This window comes from Corvus cornix, chromosome 4 (assembly GCF_000738735.6).
Source record: "Corvus cornix cornix isolate S_Up_H32 chromosome 4, ASM73873v5, whole genome shotgun sequence".
NCBI classification, from domain to species: Eukaryota; Metazoa; Chordata; class Aves; order Passeriformes; family Corvidae; genus Corvus; species Corvus cornix.
Window position 1 is genome coordinate 13991144 of NC_046334.1, and position 22221 is coordinate 14013364.

General features: G+C 40.6%; 1 protein-coding gene across 3 annotated transcripts in view; it reads left to right on the forward strand.

Annotated features, from left to right (window-relative positions):
- NR3C2 (nuclear receptor subfamily 3 group C member 2) overlaps nucleotides 1–22221 on the forward strand; it is a 191029-nt gene that overhangs the window by 134582 nt on the left and 34226 nt on the right. For all 3 annotated transcript variants that reach the window (XM_039550700.1, XM_039550701.1, XM_010412002.4), the window contains one exon: nucleotides 5872–5988. In XM_039550700.1, coding sequence (XP_039406634.1) covers nucleotides 5872–5988 — 117 coding nt within the window. The remainder of the gene's footprint in view (nucleotides 1–5871; nucleotides 5989–22221) is intronic.

Consider the following 22221-nt stretch of genomic DNA (forward strand, 5'->3'; position numbering starts at 1 on the left):
ATCTGAAATGAAAATGCAGTTCTCATTTCCATTTACTAGCAGGCTTTTTTTTTGTTATTGCAAGAAACAGGGGTGTTGTGAAAACTGAAATTTGAAAAGAGATTCATCTTACTTATCGTGCTGATCTATTTGAGAGTACCTGCCTGCTGCAGATGGTGAAATGAAAACCTCAGGTAAATGCAGCTTGTCCCTTGATAGCATGATACGACTTCTGTCAAACAGGAAATCCTTTTCTGAATGTGCAAAATCATTGTGGCAAGCCTTGGCAGTAATTTTATTTGTATACTGGCCATCAAAAGGTAGAAATAGTTCATTTTCAGTAATTGAAGGAGCTTATATGGATACAGAGACAAAATCTGCAAGGGTTATGGAGCTGGTTGAAAGGAACGCATCACATAGCTCAGTGAGCACGAATGAGAGGTTGGGATGGGCATATTTTGTGATTCCTTGCTGCAGGAGGCAAAGCCCTTCATTGGGGCTGTACCAGAAAGTAGAAAAACCTGGTGTTAAGGTCTGTTTGCTGACCAGATATTCCTGAGGTGAAAGACTTCCCTTAGAAAATCCTGATGATTTTCTGCAGCATGTTTGCTTTGTCTTTAGCAGGGAAAGTCTTAGCTCAGGTTGGAGGGGATGCACGGGCTGGGCTTGTGCAGTCTGATAGGCTGGTGGGTAAAGGGAAGGGACAGTGTTAAGAAATAAATGTTATTTATTCCATAAGGCTTTTATATGTATCACTGCTGCTACAGAGATGATCTTCCCAGTTGGGAAATGTTACAGAAACTAAGCACTTATTCCAGCCCAGAAGCTGCAAAAGGGATCCTAGCTCTTAAGTGCAGATCTGTGAGACAGGGCTGGAGGTGGCTCCCAGCTCCTCTCTCCTCAAACCCTGGAAGAAGGCTTGGCTTTCTGGCAGCCTGCAGGGAGAAGACAACTTTGCCTGCAATTTTCTGAGTCAAAGTATTAATTCTCATTGTGGAGGAAGAAGGAAAATTGGGACACTATATGCATTTTGATGTGCCTCAGTGAGACGCTATTTTAAAAGCAGAGTTTTTTCAAACTACTTCTGCTTCATTTGGTCCTCAGCTGCTGCTCCTGTTTTCTCACTTTGCTGTCCCTTTGCGAGGCTTCCTCAGTCCTGGGACCCAAGGCACTTCCCCGTTTCAGACATTGGACCCGAAGTGGATTTTGGACTTTTTCTTTGCCTTTCTCAGTGATGTTGCAGTGAGTTTGTGGATCTAGAAGAGGAATAGAGAGCTGCCTGCCCAGGTAAAAGCAGGAAAGGACACATGGAAGGCAGTGGTGCCCCAGGAGAGGAGCTGCTTGTTAGTGACACACAAGCGAGCGTGAGTCAACAACCTAATGCCATTGCTGAAAGCCAGCTCTGGCCCAGGATTGCATTAGCAGGGCTGCTGTGTGTGCAAGATGCAGGAAATAACCATTTTATTTGCCTTAGTGATGGTGAAACTCAGCAAGAAAAATGTGCCCTGTTTTAGGAAAGAGGCTGGAGGAGAATAGGAGGAATTGACAACAGATTTAGGAAACGTGACCTACAAGGAAAGATTGAGAGAACTGGATTTGTTTAGCCCAGCAAAGAGATGGGGAGCATAAATCTTTTGATAGGCAGGAGATTGTTGTAAGAAGGTGATGATCTGTTACTCTGTGTCTATGGGATAGTATGAGTATCTCTTCCAGTTGCAAAATATTCCCACTTGGGTGAAATGCAAAGGGAAAAATACGACTTCAGGAGTGGCTAATCACTAGCCTACACAGGGCTTGTAGGGAAGTTGCAGAATACCTTTCCTCAGAAGATTTTAATACAAATAGAAAGAAAACTAAAAACCTACCTGAACCGTTAAGCTATCGTGCTTGTTAAGTCTTATCATGCTTCCATGAGTGGGCTTGAATTAAACAGTCTTTGGATCCTCTTCCAGCACTACGCTTTTCTCCTTACAAAATTTAACTTTTGATCATAGTAGTTGCTATTTTAACAAGAGAGCAAAAATGTAGAATACTTGTTAATGACTTGCAGTTCCTGACTTAGACTTTTAAAAACTGAGGTGGGGGGGGGGAAGGAATTTTTAGAAGGAAGATAAAACATGTGAAATTTCTGTAATTTTCTAATTTTGCCCTAGACAGGAACAGAAATATCTACATCTTATTCCTTTTGTAGCCTTACCTGTAGGGAAGTATGGCAGCCCTTGGAGTGCAGCAGTGCTCTGCACGCATACATAAGTTCACCTTAGCAAGTCAATTTTGGGGACTGGTGGCTCAATGTAGTAGTGGAGTTTTAAAATGGGGGAAGGCACAATTTCTGCTATAGCCTCATTTTGGCAGTAATTTGTAGGCCAAATAAGAACAGCTTTTTCCCCTCCCCTCCTTTACTGCTGAATTTTGCTTATTCAGGAAATCTCAGTAAGAGGGAAGACTGAATTTCATGAATACTTCCTTTTTGTTTTCTTTTGCAAGCCTGAAAAAGCAGGGAATTATAGAGTTCTTGGAGGTGAGAGAATTGGCAACATTCAAATATTTTTGTGTGTACATTTGGTTGCGTCACTCTGTGGTGTGTAGTGGCACAATAACCTGGAAAATGCAAACTTCTGTATTCCTCTAGCTCTACTGCTAAGAGAAAAGATCTCACTTTCTTCTTACTATGTAACTGTGTGGTACCTGTGCATTATTTATTTTGAACAGGAAAATTTTCCTCACATCTTTTGCATCTTTGTATTTCAGATGGAACAGGAATTAGCTGGTGTAAGTGCACTTAATGATGGCATAAGTAAAAATTACTTTCATCTTAATGCATTTAGCACATGGGAGATGAGAATTCAATATCTGCTCTGCCACTTTCCAGCCCACTTGTGGGTGATTGAACGGGATAAAAAGAACAACTGGATTAAGCTAAACACAAACTGCACAAGGCAGATCGATACATCTCTTGAAAGAGTCGGAGATCTCGCACCACATAAACATCAGCCTCTCTTCAGGATGGCCTCCACCACCTCATTGAGGTCCTGAAGAGCCCTGGAGGTCTCGAGAGCACTGCATCAATTTCAGATATGTAGGGTTTTGGTTTGATTCTGAAGTTGAGGGGCCTTAGTGAGGCACAAATGGGACATAGTGATTTATTATGGGAGTCTGCTTTGCTAACTTACTTTACAAAATTGGTTTTATTTCAAATGTACCATATTTGATTGCATGGAAGACTGAAGCCATTTTTTTTTTCATTATAAATGTTAACTGAAAACCTGTTCATTATTATTTTATAGCTGTACTCTACATAGAGGGTTTGTTGGAATGTTGATCTGTTCTGTTTTTTTTAAGGGTTTTCAAGTTACTTCCATTAATGTAAGCTTTATGATGGCTGTGGTTTTTAAGGATTTTTTAGAAATTTAAAAAATTTACAAGATGATGTTTGCTGTTTGGAAAGACCTTTGCTGTGCTCACTAGAAATGGATTTTATTACTGTTCTTACTAGTTATAGATTTTGTACCATGCATTAGTACTCAGAGGTGCATATTTCCAAAATTGATGAACCTTTACTAAGTTATGTTTGCTGAAAGTATTTGATCTAGAGTAGATACGTCAGAAAGGAATAATTGCAGGCTATGTAGAGCATTTGAAAGGTGATTTATGGAATATTCTGCTGTTGTGGAATATTTCTTAGGAAGTCACATTGTGATTGCAGTGTTGGAATCAAACATTTCCACAACATTTAGAAATGCAACCCAGGTAATTATCGTGAAGTGCATAAATGGTAACCTGTTTATTAAACCCATTAGATTTTTAAAGCAGTAGTGAAAAATGTTGACTTAACAGGTATACATTTTTTTAGCACAAACTGCCTTCAGGGTAGTTCTGCAGTGGGGTTCATTTTGCAGTATTGGAGCTGACTTGTCTTATTAATAGCCTGCACCCGCCTTTGGAAGCCTAAAAATGGTATTGCAGTAGTCTGATGTACAAAGGACATTGTATGAGTACTGAGCAAGTGTACCTGCATTCCTGGCAGAAAATAACCATTTTTCCCTTCTCCCCACAAAAAAAAAGGATGGTATGGCAGTATTTGTAAGGACATATAAACCACCTTTATGCTGTATTTCATAATTTTAAATGCTTTTGTTTTCTCCTCTTAAGTTACTTTCATGCCTGTCTGCATGATGGTTTTTTAGGGGAGGTGCTCAAGTCAGTTCAGAGCAAAACAAAAAAAAAAAAAGAGGAATTAAGTTGACTCTTCTCTTTCCTGTCTGTTTTTGTGTAGATCACATCACAAAATAAACATTGTGTGATATCCAGGTTTTCATTTTGTGATTAGCTGAGAACTTTATCTTTTTCTTGTTTAGCAGGCCTACTTAAGGGCCAGCTGATAGATCGTGATGCTGTCACTATATTGTACAACTTGATTTTATGCCTGATGTAACTTACTCATGAATTATTTTGCTGATGTGTTGTTCTTTTCCACCTGTGTCATAGTGCTAGGTAAAGTCCCTTAATGAAACCCTTATTTGCCCATCTGCTTGTTCTTTAAACATCTAAAGCATTATTTAAATGATGATACCTTTGTGATACTACAGTAACACTTCACTCACTCAAATAAGATCAGTTTTCTTTGTGTGAGATGCTCAGTGAAGAGATTCAAGAAACATCCCAAGTTTCAGTTCACTCTCTAGATAACATTGTAAGGCTGAAAGGAAGGCAGGTGCCGAGGTAGAAAATGATTTAGCTGAAGTTTTAAGGCAAATTCCTGAAAGAGCCTAAAGCAGGAGCCAGGTCTCCTGTGTCCCATGAATATTCTCTTTATCTTTCCCTAGGAAGCATATGAGTATTGTGGAAAATAGCTTGGCAGACATATTTTGTGCCTCTTGTCCTACAGCAGCTCTGTCCCCTTATACGGAGCTGTGTGTTCATTCCATCTCCCTGCGTGTCGGCCTCTGCCCGTTCCAGTGCAGCTCTGCTCCTGAGTTCTTCCCGGGCTTCCCCTCCTCTCCCATGGCTGCTGCTTCCTTTGGTCGTTGGCACCAACTTTATTTGCACATCTCTTGGGTTTCTGCACATTTGTTCTGGCCACCCCAGATCCCTGTGTGCCACCTCTGGATCAAGGCAGCTAAAATAATCTTCTACTCTCGCTTCTGCTGTCACACCACACCAACCCCTCACGGCTTCCTTTATTCTTCCACATCAAATTCAAGCACCAGGCTTTGGAAAGGCCACGTGGTAGTGCCCTTGCCTGAGAAACTGCATCTGTTTGCTCCACCTCCTTTCCTGCCATGGAGCAAAATGCCTTTTGAGTCTCCAAGTTCTCAAATGCCAGTCTGTTTCCCTGGTTGCCGTCCATTTCCCTTCTGCATTAAAGACCTGCTGTCTCTTCAGGAGTGCTTCTGTGGGGCTTTACAGAAATGAAATAATACAGTTGTGACTTAAGCCTGGTTGAACTGGTTGAAGAGAGTGGAGTATATTGGGAAAGTTAACCTCTGCTGTGCATTTCTGCTTTGTATCCTGAACTTCTTGAGCATGAAAATGTACCCCAACTTAGATCTGTCAGACTGCTCTGCGATAGCACACCTAAGAAGGTCTGAAGAAGCTCAAACCAACTGTTTGTTTTCTACTAGAAGAAACATTGCAGTCCTGTTTAGGAAAAAATCGTAATGAGATCTCTCTTGAGAGTGACACCAAAACTCCTTCCCAAATTAAAAAGAAGAGATGCTCATAATAAAGGCCCATGACAACTCACAAGATCATTTGGAAAGGCTAAAGAATGGAATTTGAAATGGCTTCATTAATAAGAGTCTCAAAATACGTGCAGAACAGCAGAGAAGAACAAATTGGAATTATGTAAATACATCCTCTAATAATGCATTTTATTTTTGGTTCATTCAGGCCAGCACAATTATCTGTGTGCGGGAAGGAACGACTGTATAATTGATAAGATTCGGAGAAAGAACTGCCCAGCCTGTCGATTACAGAAATGTCTGCAAGCTGGAATGAATTTAGGAGGTAAGCAGAATATTAATAGCTTGGTCTCTTAATTTGATTAGGTGAAAACATTGGAAACGTGCAGCCTTTTTATAGTTCTCGCAGCTGCATAATCTCAAAAGTTTTAAGGTGGGATTATCCTGAAGAAGTGCTTAATAGCCAATAAACTCTATTGTCATTCTAAATCGGGATTTGGAGATACGTATTTTATGGCACAGAAAAAAGAAAAGTGGGTGTTTTATGATGACAGTAATTTTAGTAGAATACCATAAGCTAAAAGTGTTAAGGTTTCAAGTATTGCATGGGGTATTTTTTTGTGATGAGCGTTCTCTTGAATACTGAAAAACATGTTACACCATCATGAAAGCAAATTCTCACATAGTGAGACCTCTCAACTTCTTTGGTGCTTATTCAGCATTTTTATTGCTTAATTTCTGTGACTGTAAGGATGTGCAATAATTTTGATTATGTTACTGCATTGTTCATATACCAACAACAACAAAATTTTATTAATTCTCAAAAGCATACTGAAATCAGTATGATAACAAAATTTATAATAGTTTCTTTTCTGTTGTTTTAATTCTTCTCTGGTAATATCTACATGTTTCTGGCTGTGCTTCAGTGGGTGTCCTGTCTCAAGTCATCATCTGACCAAATGCTTTTACAAATGCCTTTTTCCCACCATTTCTGTGTTTATTATGTTGTCTGTGAACAGGGGTTTGGATGCTGCTGCAGGTGCTTCCCCTGCTGTACAGAGTTACCCTTCCCTTGAAGTGTTTTCACTGTACAGAAAACTACAACATGGTCACGTTAATTCCTCGCTATCCCAGAATTCACCTTTTGTCCTCCTGGGCCTATTCTCTTGGCAGCTGAGTTTAGTTCTACAGATTTAGCTGCTCATCTTTAATAGGTTATATGCAAAATCCTGGTTCCTGCCTGCTGCCTTTTTCTACCTCCCAGACTTCTTTTTCTGTCTTGTCTCCTGGCAGAAATACTCAAACAAGCCACACCTTACTTTTTCAGAGAGAGTAGCCCTGTTGGGCTCTCTTTCAACCCCTTTCCCAAATCAGGGATACTGCCTTTCACCCCAGGCCCCTTATTTCCTTTTCCCAAGAGAAAACAGGGCCAGATTGTGGCATGCTGGGGAGGTGACAGCTTTCCCTTGGTTTTGATCTGTGCTGTTCAACTTAACAAGGGAAACAGAATGCCTTTGTTTGATGAAACAGGAGCTCCATGGTCGCAGCTCCTTAATCCCAAAAAACTAGTGCTGAAAATTGTTGTAGAGCAGGAAGGTCAGCTCCCTGGAGTGCTGGGAATGTTGCTGCATCCTACTGGCAGCTGGTGTGGGGCATCCTCCTTGGACATGCCCTGTGCTGTGCTAGTGGAGCTCCAGCAAAACCCAGGGCTTGAGAACCTTAGGAAACAGCAGCATGGGACACTTCATCTGCAATGAGTTCATCCCTGTGATGTCCAGGAGGGTTTCAAAGAACGTGTTCACATGATGTTCTCTGCAGAAAAGCAAGGCAGGAGGGAAACTTTGCTAGAGGGAGTTGTTTTCTTTTTTCGCCTTTTTTTTTTTTTTTTTTTAATATTGGCTGGAATGCTGTAAATGAGGAATGCATTGAAAAATCTTCCCCTTTGTTGGAGCTTGTTAGACTGCTGGAAATCATAATTAGTGATCTGTGTTTATTGCAGATTTGGGCCCCTCATTGTAAGGAAGACATAGAGGTGGTGGAGCGAGTCCAGAGAAGGGTGGTGAAGCTGGTGAAAGGTCTGGAGCACAAGTATGATGAAGAATGGCTTAAGGAGCTGGGGTTGTTTAGCTACTTGGAAAAGGAGGCTCAGGGGAGGCCTTATCACTCTCTACAACTCCCCGAAAGGATGCTGTAGCAAGCTGGTGGTCAGTCAGCCTCTTCTCCCACAGGACAAGTTACAGGATGAAAGAAAATGTCCTTAGGTTGTGCCAGGGGAGGTTTAGACTGGATTTTAGGAGAAATGTCTTTGCTGAAAAGTTGGTCAGACACTGGAATGGGCTGGCCAGGGTGGAATCACCATCCCTGGAAGTGCTCAAGAAACATGCAGATGTGGCTCTTGAGAACAAGGCTTAGTGGTGCACTTGGCAGTGCTGGGTTAGCAGTTGGACTCTTTGTTCTTAGAGGCCTTTTCCAACTTTAATGATTCTGTGATTCTGTGACCTGGAAGGCCAAGTCTGCCTCTGGAGTGTACAGCTGGCATGCAGTTGAGCTTTGCAGTTTAGCTGTTTCAGTGATTTTCATCACAGAGAGAAACCTCAGGTGAAATTCCCACTCCTGATTTGATCTCTTTATGCCATGTAAAGAAACTAAAATGTCATAAAGGAGGTCTTTCCATCACTGCCATGAATGAGATGGACGGGGAACAGTTCTGGATTTCCATGCACTGCAGTGCCTTCTGCTTGGCTGAGGAGGGAAAGGGCAGGTTGGAGGGAGAGGGGAGGGCTGCCAGAGAGAGGTAAAGCATCTGCAGCCCAGAGGCAGCATTGCTGTGCAGAGAGCCCCAAGGGCTCCCAGATCATGCTGATGGACCTTCCAGCCTTTGAGCCAGCCCAGCTCTAGCAGGAATTGCTGGGATCCTGAAGAATTTTCTCTGCTTTAAGCCATGTTTCCAGTGGTGAGCTCTGCATTGGGCATCTACAGAGGAGCGACACAGCATCTCAGTTTTGGAAGCTTCTGTGTGCTGTTGCAGGGCATTTCTGATATGGTGGTGATCATCGCAAAAAGTAGAGGTAGAAATGGCAAGAAGAGATATTAATTCATATTTGAAAACTGTGATTTTTTTGTAAAATGCCAAGGTTTGGTACTAAATAACGTTTTTTTCATATTTAGCTTGAAGAGAATGAGTATGGTCTTATTATGAAGGTACATTGTGGATTGTAGTTTCATGTGGTCAGCCTGGTTTTGACAAGCATATACATTACTCCAGTAAAAATGGGCTTTTACCTGTTTCTAGCTTGGACTTACAGGCAAAATGGGCAGGTATTTTATTAGGCAGTGTGATCAGTAAGGAGCTGGAGAAAACTTAATTTTTAAATGCAATTTAATTTAAAGTCCTCTCTGCAGCATAGTACTCTCTGTAGCTGTGTCACACTGCACTGCGCTCTTGGTGCAGTAGGGCTGAGCTGAGCTCTCACCCTCCAAAGAAAAGCAAATGTAAACACAAATCCCAGACTGTATCAGAGGTGCTGATGTGCTTGGTGCATGGAAATAGAGCGAGATGATATGCAAAAGGTCTTTAGCATAGCTCAGGGCTGAAATGTCTGCAAGCTGCTGAAACCATGGGCATTTATTTTCCACTTGTACATAACTATGATGTTTTATCCCCTCATTTAAAGAAAAAAACAAAACACCAAACTTCCAGTTGGTCTAGAAGAAATGTTGTGTTAGGGAACAAGGTCCCGTCTCCCATGGGCTGGAAAAGAACTTGACTCTCCTTTGCCACCCTCCCCATATATAGATGGGAGTGAAGGACCCCAGGCTGCGCCCATCCAGCTCCTCCCACTTACTGAAATAGGGAGGCTGTGAAGCAAATTTTGTAATGTGGCAGTTTGAGATTGTCTTCCTGCTCTTTCTGAAGATACTAATCTCTGTAATGGAAAGCTGGAAATCAGAAATAGCGTTCCATGTTTCCAGCAGCTCATTTTTGAACAATCTCCGATTAATCTACTGATCTTTTTTCTTAGGATTTTTTTTTTTCTCTTTTGGTAATATTCTTCCTCAATATTTTTTAAATAGTAAAATAGTGCTTTTGTACTCTGTCAGTCTTTCAAGTTTGTTTTGATGGCATATCTTCTACTTCCTAGCATGCTAAATTTTTTTTCTAAATTAAAAAAAAAAAAAATATTATTTTGACTGGTGGCAGCATGCCATGATTAGGCACCTTGTAAGAAAATATGTGTAATTCAGTGATACAAAATACACCTTTTCATGAATGCTCAGCCAAAATAATTTGGCAGTTTTATTGTTTACCTCCTTGTTTTGTTTGTTGAAAACTTGGAGGCTTTTCCAAGCTCTTACATTCGTTAATAATCTTTAGAAAATTATTCATCAAGTCAGCAAATAATTTACCTAATTACGTTATTTTCTCGATTTTTTGTTTTGGTTTTATAAGAAGCATCTGCAACCTGTAATTTCTGCAAAGCTGAAGTTGCCAAGTATCACATTAAATCATCCTTCTCATTGCTAGAAGGTATGTGTGTGCTCTGCAGACAGCTATATCCCCTTTGGCAAGTAGGACTCCAAAACTTTTTTGGGAATCATATTTTGTTTGTTGTTTTGTTATCTTTTTTTTTTTAACTCCAGTGACATATGCTAGGCTTAATTGTTGGAAGAGATTCAGAGTGAGCAACTGCACTATGAAGGTATGCTGGCCCATTTTTGGTTTATGCTCTTTTCAAGATTCTGTAATTAATTTTCAGTTAATTACAGACCAGAATGACTTCACGGATTTGGGAAGTTTCTTCCGGCATACGCTGTGATTGGATTTGGCGAGGCTCTCACTTTCGCACGAGACGTTTTCGTTTGGCTCCCACCTCGTGCTGCTGTGCCTCAGTTGTGTCTGTCGCCGTGATGGCACTGGGGGGTGTCACAGTGAGACCCCCAGTCCCACACTGGTGCTTGGCATGGTGCCTTATGCCACCACCAGCTGCATCCCGTAAGGCAGCAGCCCCTGCGATGTGTCCTGCATTGCCACCAGGGTGGCACAGAGCCTCCTGGTGTCACTCCTGTGTGCTGAAGCCTGGACAATGGAATGTTTTATACGGTGTCACTTGAGGGGGCTGCCACCCCCTTTCCTTGGCAGGTTGGTCCTCACCCCTCTGATGTGACCTAGTGACCAGGCATCCCTCCCCGTTCTGGATGATCAGAGAAGGTCCCTCTTCTGCCATGGGATGTGCCATATGTGCAGAGGGGACAAAAAAGTGTGTAAAGATCAGTACCATGCAGGGCTGGAATCCTTCCCTGCCTCAGCTCCCCTATGAAACACTGCCAAGTCTTCCCGGCACTGGTCTCCCACAGCAGTGAGGAGCAGCTTGCTCAAGGACCCTTTGGATCTGGAAGGGACATAAGATAGATTTCACCTTGCAAATTACACAGTTCATCATTCTGTCTGCAGAGGCTGCCTGTGAAATCCGAGTCTTGGGTCCGCATACATTTACATATGTAAGACACTTTGTGCACAAGATGCTGGGTGTGATTTGTAGGCTTCACTGGCAGATACCCTTATTTTTTCATACAGTGAAATATTTTAATAATCTGAAAAATAGGTTAATTAAGATAACCAGTAATAAGATATAGTACTTCACCTTTATGCCCGGCTTTCTATTTTCTGTTTAATAACTCATACTAGTAGGGTTTTAAATTGCAGTATTATTTTCAGTTACTGGAGCTTATGTGGTTTATATTATCATTGCTCATATCTTCTTGAGAAAAAAAGGAAGAGAAAAAATCTGAAAACTTGGGGAAAATGTAAGTACAGCAAAAGTGTATGCTCTTAGTTCCAAAATTTTCTACTAACCAAGATTTCATAAATTTTAAAGGAAAATAAACCCCTTTGTGTAAGACATAAGCAATTTGAGGTATACATATGGTTAAATTTTATTTTTCATTTAAACTTTAACTGCAAAGTATTTTGAAATGACATTAACTTTAATGCATTTTTATTTGTGTTTATTCTGTAGCATTTTCTTCTGAGGGAATCTAGTCAATGACTTTTTGACTTGAACATTCAGCTGGGTTTTTGTTAGTTGTTTCAACAGACTTTTATAAACATCAGCAGGTTGGAAAAGACCTTTAAGTAATAAATAATAATATTTAAGTAATAAGTAAGAAATAATAATTAAGTAATTAACAAATAATAATTAAGTAATAGCTAGTTTGCCTGTTGCTTATAAACCTGCTGTTGAAGATGTTTGAGGAACCAATTTGTTCAGCAATTAACTTTTTCTGCTTTTGTGTCCATCTTACTCCATGTGTACTGCTCTTGCCCTGCTCTCGGTGTGACCCTCTAACTTTCCAACTTGAATCATCCTCATGAATTGAATGTTTAGATTGGATGTCAGGAAAAGTTTCTCCACCAAAAGGGCTGTCAAGCGTTGGAACAGACTGCCTAGGAAGGGGGTGGAATCACCATCCTTGGAAGGATGTTTTCCTTCAGAAAACATGTAGATCTGGTGCCTAGAGATATGGCTTAGTGGTGGACGTGGCAGTGTTGGATTAATGGTTGGACTCAATGATCTTAAAGGTCTTTTCCAACCTAAACGACCCCGTGATTCTTGAATATTGTAGATAACTATGAGAACTATGAGTCATATGCTACAACTATTAATAAATTATTTGTGAATGATGGTTAAAAAGGCAGAATTTTGAAAAGGACTGGTAATGCCAGAGTAATCTCTCAGGCATTGATTAAAAGCAATATTGAAAGTGCGTCCTTGTACTTGGAATTTTGCTGATGGTCTTATTCCATGTGTGAAGGCAGCTGGAGAAGATGCACTGCAGCGGTCCAAGAGCCCACAGCGCACGTGCAGCAAGCAGTCCCTGATCAAGCTCCTAATCAGGTTCATGCTTTGTTTTTTCACATTTTCCTGGTTCCAGCTCTCCTTTCTGCAAGTGCCCAGCTGCCAGCAACACCTCTCTTTCCTCCAGAAACAGCCTTTCAGGCTTTTGGCATGGGGCTGCTGAACTCCAGACTTCCCTGTTCTATCTGCTGGACTCTCCATTGTACCATTCCAGGTGCAGCACCCTTGGTTGCCAGCCTTGCAAAGGAGCTGCATCTCTCCTGGGATCCTGCTGGGAGTTTGTGTCCCAGCCTGCCTCGTGTCCTGCAGTGGTGCTGTGTGTGTAGGCCCTGGGGGTGTTGTCTCCTTTTGGCTGTACAGCACTCCCTGAGCAGGCTCAGAGGCTGCTCTTTCCCCAGAGGTTTGTGTTCCATACATGGTGTGTTGCTTTGGTTCAAAACACAAGATGGGTGATCACAGTTTTCTGAGGGGAAGATTTTCAGCATTTCTGAAAGTTGTTACGTGCAGCTCTTGGTGATGTTTTGTTTTTTCCTGAATCACCAAATTATCACTTCCACAGTGATATTATTATTACAGCTTCCTTCCACAGTGCTGTTAAGTCCATATCCTTTTTACTCTTCCTCACAGTAAAAGCGTAGTCTTTGGTGTGAAACCCTGCCTGTGTCTCCTGTTCCTCTTTTTCCAGAGCTGCTGGTTGTCACCAGAACCCTTTTGAAACCTACCCCTGTGGTCTGTGATGATGTGTTTCCATTACTCACTTCCCCATTACTGAGAGAAGCTGTAGGAGCAGGAGGAACTTGTCCTTTTGGCTTTCACTGAGCTGTTACTTCAGAGAGTTTTCACCTGAATAATAGGGCATGAAGATTTAACTTGCCATGCTTGCAACAACCTTGACCAAAGTAGGGTGGGCTCACAATGCTGAATTGTGGGGGTTTTTTTTCAATTTTATTTTCTGGTTTTTTCTGCCCATCCATTCCCAAGTGCAGGGCTTTCCGTTTTCAGTACCTGTGTTTTACTAAAGTAAGTGTGGGGTGTGGCAAGCACACCTGGCTCAAAAAGCAGCCCTTGGAGTTCGATGTTAGTAGAAAGAACATTTTTCAGCAGGTTATGTAGGGAATGTTGAGCACATTTAAGCCTTAGAAATACACAGCAGCAAGAAGCTGGTGTTTAACAAAGAGGGAAGCAAGGTGAAGGCACTGGATGGGGTGTTTCTGAGCCACCCAGTACACATCTTCCTGCACACTGGGGCTGTGATTTGTGTGCTTTTGTGGTTCTCTGCCATCAGCTTTCCCAGATCATACATATGAGTAATGTTAGAGATTTGCCATTACCCCAGAAAAATGGTTGATATTGCATATAGACTGTTTTCACTAATGTTAAGGGTGATTTATTGAAGCAGGAGATTAACAGGGTTATACTCTTTTTTCTTTTTTTAATGACTAATTATGAACTAGATGGTGAAAAATATGGCCAAGATGACCGCAGAAGATAAACAGCCAGCTTGTATTTCACAGGTAGTGTTGCTGTTCCCAGAAGTGGGGTAGATAATTTCTAGAAGACCAGCAGCATTCAGTGTATTCGGAGTAAGGTCATTTGAGAGAAAACTGAGTTGATAAAATCTGGGATTATGGAAGTCATACAGATGAGTAGACAAAGGATTTCAAAATTTTTGTTCCTTGGGGAAAGAAATCAAGTGGGAATGTGGTAATAACATATCCAGAAATACCACAGAGGGAAGGGCAGTACTTACTAAGCTTAGTTCTAGCAAGAACAAAAATGAAATGCTCTTTAGCATGGAGTGGAAGTCTGAGCACTCAAGGTACAGAATGAGAGGTGCTGTGGTGCAGTTTGGTTTTAAAGGATTCTGGAAAGCTTGTTGAGAACCTCTGTCTCCAATGTAAATACGAAGTTTTATACATGGTAAGTGTCTGTCAGGGTTTTATTGTGTTGTGATCAGATGAAGGGCACATCATGTAACAGACATGGAACACTGGGTATTAACCCAAATAAAAGCAAGAGAGAAGACTTGGATGAGGAATGCTTGCAGAAGGCTGGATGGGAATGGGTGTCTTGGGAGGGACATTGTTGCTTGGCATAAGGCAGAAACCAGTGACCATAGCCAAGAGTATTCAGTCTGGTACAGTCAAAATCTGTTCTCCAAAGTTTCCTTAATTTCCTTTTTCATCAAATTATTACCAGTGCTCGCAGTTCAAGCTCCTGGTGTTCCATTCCTACAGGTGTCTTGGAGTTGTAGGTGATCTCCACATTTGTTGTTGACATTTTACTGCTTGTCTTTATTTGATGTCAAATAGAATAATCAAAACCACTGATGCATTTAGTAGACAACTCCTAGCTCAAAAATTATTGAATTTGCCATACGCTTGAAGAATGAATAAATAATCAGTAAAAAATGAATTTTGGGAGCATCTGAAAAGGACTGATTAAGATTGGCTTTCATCAACATTATAATTTACTTTTGTAAGCTTTTTTTTTAAGACTTTGTTTATTGGATGATTTAAATATTTAGTAAATACATTTCTTTTGAAATTAATGAATAAGTGCAAGAGAGAGTTTTATATACCAAAAATGTTAGATGTGAGATTGTGTTATGTCATTTTGGGATTTAATATTAAATATATGTGGGGGAAAATTTTCGTACTTTAGCCATTTCTCATTAAAAAGCTTTATCAAAACCAGCTTGATTTGATTTTAACAGGAAACCACTAATTGGCATTTGGTGAAAGTTGTTCCCACACAGGGAGGAGTACCCCTATGAAACTGTTATTTTTCATTTAATTATCACTTTGAGGATTGCTGAGAAACAAGCAAATGTGTTAGACATTTTCCCTGACAACCTAAATATTCCTGTAAAATGCACTTTGGATCTCAGCTTTCTTTTGTCACTTTTGTCCGCTGTCTCTTCATGAATGCTTAGCCTGAAAACTCAACTTTAAAAAGGGATAAATTCCCTCTGTCTCTTACCCAAAAACTCCCCAATGCCTTTCCTTCTTAATTGCTGTGCTCATCACTGTCCCACATGCTAGACAGGTGGGTAACCTGAGCTTCACAATTGAGTCAGACCTCAAACTACGCAAGATTTGATCTGGGCTTTCACCTGAAGTTTTCTGAGACAACTGCTGTGTGCAAGCACTGGTGTGAGGTGCCACCTCCCTGCAGCTGTTTGCATTTCACTGCTCAGCATCTCGAGCCATAATTGTAATCAGAAGAAAATGTGGAGTTTTCATTAAAATATTACAAGATATCTCATTAAGTGGGCATGTAATTACTCAAAATAGTATTCTTCCTGAGTGGTTTCTTGTTATGCTGAAAGGACATCTGAAGTAAGGTCGTGTTGAGGGTCTAGTAGCAATTGTAAAGATTACATGTATAACAAAGTAGAGAGTAAATATGTAAATCTACAGATTTGGATCAGAACTCAAAAGCATCTTGAGCTGTAGTGTCAGAAACCAACATGATGGCATTTTTGGTACAGACTGGGATGTTGAGAAGTGCAAGTTGAGGCGTGAAGAAATGGGATACCTGAGAGCAGCTGCTGAGGGACTGCAGGGAAGAAAGGAGTGCAGTTGTGTGATGACTGTAAGTTAAAGTTAGAGTCAGCGAGGTGAAATTGTTGCAAAAACAGGCAAGTCTTATGTGATGCCAAGGAATCACTCTGTTTCTTGTCAGAGCTGGCAAGTGTGGGCCTGATGATTGTTGTCTGGTTTCAGCACTTCTGGGCAGGGTGGTGGGGATGGGGCAGCCTTGCAAAATTGTCCCATATGTTCCTGTGCCAGTTGGTGGGATTGCAGTACTTGTGGTACCTTTGTGAAGGACATGTCTCTCATCTCTTCTGGGACTTCTCCAGCATGAACATATCTACTGTGCCCCTTGATAACCTATTCTGTTTTTCCATATCAGATCTTTACATTTAGAAAGGTTCCTTTAAGATCTAAACTGAGTCCTCCTTCCTGAAATTTCATGTCGTGTGCCTGAAGAAAGGTGTATACAGATTAGAGGCTGTCTAAGGAAGAACGAGGATAAGAAGACGTGTAGGAAAACAAAAAAGAAACAAAGAGTCGTAGAAACTCATTTCATGTTAGTGTAGAAGAGAGAGACATGTTTAGGAGGTCACGATACCAGTCTTTCAATTCAAAAAGTGGTGTAAAAGAGGACAGGAATGATTAGTTGCTCTTTTTGGCCACTGGGGGAATGGTGAAGAGAAATCAACTTTACTGCAGAAAAAAATGATGCAACATTGGAGATGTTGGGAGAACACTGAGTGGTTAGATGTTGGAGGAAGATGTGGGATATTGTGGAATTCCCTTTATTGGAGATTAATAACATACTGAGTTGGGCAAAGTACAGTAGATCCTGCTTGAGGCGATAGGATAAACTACTTTAGATATATTGTTTCTGTGCTTTACAGGCCTGTGCTCGAGCAGCGTTGCACTGCATCATATATTAGAGTCTGCTCCAAACAAAGCAAAATGCAAACACTTCTGAGGTTGTTCTATAAGTAACCAAATTAATATTTACCTAGTTGCTGTCTGTTTTATTAGGCGTTTAAATCCAACTAGAATAAAGAACCAAAATACGTCTAGGTGAACATAATGAAAATTGTACACAATTACTATTAAAATGTACATCAGAAACTCTTTCTTCCATCTGTGCTGTACCTCCCTTTTTAGTATCCAAATGTAAACCAAGAATAAGAATTGCACTTATGGATGGTCCTGGCTCTTTGCAGGGTCTGACCAAAGGCAAATAAAATGTGACATTTCCATAGATCAGACTTCATGCACATTTACTCCTTGTCTTTAAGCTGTCCAATCCTGTCAGATTAAAGTGTTATTTATTAATTAGTAAGCAGTATGCCAAACTATGTCATTGTTTCAGTTATGCCTTCCATTTCATTCTACTGAATTCAATCATTGGATTTGAGCGTATTGTCCGATAAAACTTCCTTCTGCCAGTGCAGGATAAGAAATTAGGAAATTTTCATCGCTTTGTTAATTAGACTACTGATTCCTCAGGCTCAACAGCAAGTGATAGCATTTTCTATCACCTTCTCTCCTGGGTCACAGCTGTCAGAAACAGATTTTAAAATTTATTTTGCCATGTGAAGCCAGGACCTTTGTTTTCTTCCTCACCAGCTGCAGTCTTCCTTTCTTTGCATATTTAGACAGACTACTGGGTCTCTTCAGCATATCCCAAATGCCACTGCAGAAATCACCCTTGAAAGGCTTCTGCTTTGCAAGAGTCAAGTCCTCTTAGAAGTGTGTCTTACATGATAAAGTAATTTTGTGCTCTGCTTTTAAGTCCCTGTGCAAGTTGTTCCTGCTTCAGTAGATGCTTTTCATTTGCTTCCTCCCCTTGGTCTATCCAGTTAAAGCAGTGACTCATCTGCTTGCGCATGTGCCTGCCAGATTTGTATCTGATCCTTCCTCTCACACATGGCACAACAGGAGTTGGACTCGTGGATCCTTGTGGGCCCCTTCCAGCTCAGGATATTCTATGATTCTAACACTTGGGGTCACATTTAGAGGTTCTTCCTCTTGTGTAGCTACCTGAAAATCAGTGGTTTGCTTCCCAAAGTGGGTAATAGGTTTTATGGAAGCTTTAGGGTCCTATCTTGGTTGGTCCGTCTGTGTTTCTTGAAGGAAAGAAGTGTGCCTGAGTGCACTTTTTAGGGAAAATGGGATGATGCTGTAAGATCTGGTTTGCATTACTGCTTTCCACTTTATTCCATGCATTTCCAGGCATATGTGTGTGTGTGTATATATGAAGTCTGTATTATTGTCTAGAAATTTCTCAGCAAAATCTCATTCCCATTGTGCTAGACAACTAAGTGAAAAAACGTCTGTACCAAGATAGCTCAAAATTTTCATGTCAAGATACAACAGATTTGGGGGAAGGGAAAACACGATTTGTGGTAGCAGTAAAATAGCTAATGAGAACAGATGTCAGCTCATTGAAGTAAGTTAGGCAAAGTCACCAGGCAAACATGATGAAAAGATTCAGAGGAGAGGAAAGTGGCATTTTGATGGAGCATTTATCTGTACAAAGGTGGAGGCGCTGGGTGAGGGCTCAGAGAAGAGTCTACCCGAAGGCTGTCAGAGCTGCCTCGAGAGGAGAATTGCCACCTTTGGTAACTGTGGTGCAGCAAGGTCCTGGAGGTTGTTTTTGGAGAGCAGAGGCAGGGAGCAGTGGCAGGGTGTGCAGGGAAACCCTCAAGCATTTGGCATTGGGGGAAAGGGAGAAAGCTGGCAGCTTTGGAGGTTGGGAAGGGAGGTGGTGGTTGTAGCCCAGGTGCAGAGCTCGGGCACTGGAGTATGGACCTGAATGGAGGAGCCCAAGTGTTTGAAATGCAGGTGCTCACTGGCGTGGGTACAGAGCCAGCACGGTTAGAGGTGGTCACAGTGGGTTTGTTTTGCAGCATGTTGTCTACCCTCAGGCTGCCTAGATCACTAGTGGTACAGTACACACTTAGGAATGATCCCAAATTATACCTCGTTTGAAGTGCATATAGTGATCCTCCCCCCGCCTTTGTCCTTTACGTTTTGTGTATTTACTCCAATTGCTGCTTTCTCTTCTTCTTTAGATCTTTTTTAAACTTCCACCACTTTCTGTTTCCTCTGCTGTGTCCATTCTGGTTTCCCCTCTCCCTCCACTAATGTTCTCTGCTTTATACTAGAGGTAGCATAGGTTCTTATAATGTGCTTTTGATATCTCCTATGGATTGAAATATGCATACAATATAATAAAGATCTGTAGGGTCAGGATCAGTTTGGTCATTGCTCTGGCAGAGCTTTATATATGTGATTAAATAAAGATCTTAGACATGTAAATCGTGTCTTTAGGTATACAAACAATAAATGTTTTTCTGATGGACATCAAGGCAAGCTTTGAATATCATCTTTAAAAAAAAAAAAATATATTCCAGGGGATTGTCATTGCAAGTCTTGTAATTCACCCTACGTAGAACTATAGCTAATTTTCTAAACTTCAGATTTAGCGTACTTTTTTGCTTTCAGAGTACTGGAAGCAAGCATGAATCTGCAGAGCATTTTACATTGTTCATTTGCTAATTTGAACACTAGTACAATTCTATAAACAAGATACTACTCTATTAGAAATCTGCTGAATTAAATAATAATATTTATGGGGGTTCATCTACTGTTAAAAACATTTTGTTCTTTGACACTTCTGGATCCCATTTTTTAAGAGTAATACAATGAAAATTATTGATTTTGAGCCTATGAAAAATGGTGATTGGGTGCGTGGAGTCCATAACTTAATCTATTCTGTGCATATTCCCTGGGCACAAAGGGAGTATATTATATATATAAAATCTACATGTATTATCTCCCTCTAGACCCAACTTTTATAGCATGTGTAAGTTTACTATTTTAAAAAAGAGAGTATGGTAGTTGACCTATCTTACAGCTACCCTAAACCCTCAAACTTTACCATTAAGAATGAGGAATGGCATAGATTTGTAGCTGATGCTCGTGTTAATTCGTATTCCAAAACCAGTTTACAATAGGGCCAGATAAGTGTCCTGTTATTGGCCCTAGAGTAGCATTCTCTGTTGCAGATGACTAGAAACCTATTCAGCATTTTACAGATGGCACAAAAACTCTGGGATGGCAGGATCCCTGTTTCAGCTTGGGGCCAGGAGACTTCCGTGTGAAAGGTCGATTCTAAGGAACCACCTGACCAACTGACTTGTGGCTTCTTTGTTCCTCTGTTATACTGTGCTTTACTGTTATAGCTACAGAGAATGGCTGCTGGAAGCGCCTTTTGAAAATCCAAGTTTGTGACTTGTCAAATGCTTCACCTTATTTTTTTTTTTTTTTTTTTTTTTAATTGGAACATAAAGACCACCTAAAATACTCAACAAAAGTCATGGCAGATATTTGAGATTTTAACCTCGGGGTATATCTGTGGTGTCTTTCTCTATTGTTTGTTTTTCATCACCTATTACTGTGTCTAAGGTGATATAAAAATAGGAGAATTATAATATGATATTCTGGCTGCAGTCACACTGAACAGGAGGGACAGGAAGTCCTGCAGGCACTGCTGCACAGCCATGTGGACGAAACTCTTGTCCTAACACCAGACAGGCTTCAGACTTCAGCTTTGTCACTTGAAATGCTCCATGCTTCATCCATCCCCTGGTCTGAGCGGAGAGCCAGGGATTTTGTGAGCATTTCCAGGGAGTAATCCTGATGAGCATGGCTTTTACTCTCCCATTCAGAGGTGGCTTAGTCAGTTTGTAGTTGGTATTGGAGTGAGAGAGCTTTTAAAGAGCAGCTTGGAGTATGTACTGCTCAGAGTTTGTATTTAATCTTTACTTGTTGGTTTCTGTGGGAGTTACCAAACCAGTTGAGCTACAGCACTGGCATGAAGCCAAATGAAAAATACAGTTTTCTTCACTGTAAACATGACTGTCAAGCAGTAATGTTTTTCTCAGTTTCATTTTAAAAGCATTATAATGGAAGAAAATGAAACTAAAACACATTTTTATGCCAGTTTTATACATGGAAAAATCTCATTTTTTTTTCTTTTAATAAAAAACTCTTGGATAAGAGAGCATACAAATTTAAGTATGTGATCAATTATCTGTGTTGCAGGATACTTGATGGAGTTGGTAAACCAACACTTTTTTTTATTCTGATGTAGTTATGGTGCGAATGCATTTTTTTGCCTCTGCAAACATGAAAGATGTGTAGAGTTCTTTATTTTTAGTCCTGTTTCGGTAACAGAAAAAAAAAATAGTGCCTGATAAATTTAATGAATAATAGCAGCAGACACTAATCTCTATCCACTCCTTCAGGCTTATTTTTAAACTCTGTTTTCAGTGTCCAGTGGCTCTGTTAACTCCTCATCAGATATTCAGCTGAGCTTGCTCGTCGTTGCTTTGCTTTTGGGATTTATTTTGTTGAAAAATCTGTAAGTCCAGCTTTGCCTTTCTAAGATAAATGCAAACTATATTTGGTGTTCACAGTGATTTCACCAGGACGCCCTCATGTAGGTGCAGTTGCACCAAATGGGGAACAACTGCATTTTCACTTACTTTTGAGGATTGAACTTACCAGGGTTGTCTGCTTTGCCTGTAACTCCCTCTGTTTTATTTTGAAGAGTAAGGAAAATGCTTGTTTAACAAAATGATCAGCTGCTGCTTTGTAAAATGGATTTTTGGGTACTGGTGTTGAAAATGACATCTTGAAGAATGGGTGTCGTATCCATGTAACTTGATGTGCCGGACGATAAAAAAATTCTTCATTGTTTGAATGAGTTTTTTTAAGAATTTCATAATAGAAAAGTAAGAGATAGGACTTGAACAGACTTTTAGAAGGATCTTCTCACAATTCCTGTGTCTTGAAACAGAATAAGCTGCCGTGAAACCTTTGCTGACAGATACTTGTCTCGCCTCTTCCTTACAACTTCAAATGGACAGCTATTCCTATGTAACCTGTGCTAATGCTTTTGATAATTAGGAAGTTTTTAAGTAGATGTGGCTAGCTGAACAAAAGAACTTCAAACTTTGTTAGGAGCAGTACATTTGTATTTGCGTATTCAATCCTTTTATTTAAAAATTCAACTTGCCTCACTTGGTCTGTATGTCTGCAGGCATGGAGAAAATAAGGAATTCTCGAAAGCAGACATACGTCCTGTAGGTGAATCAATGACATTAA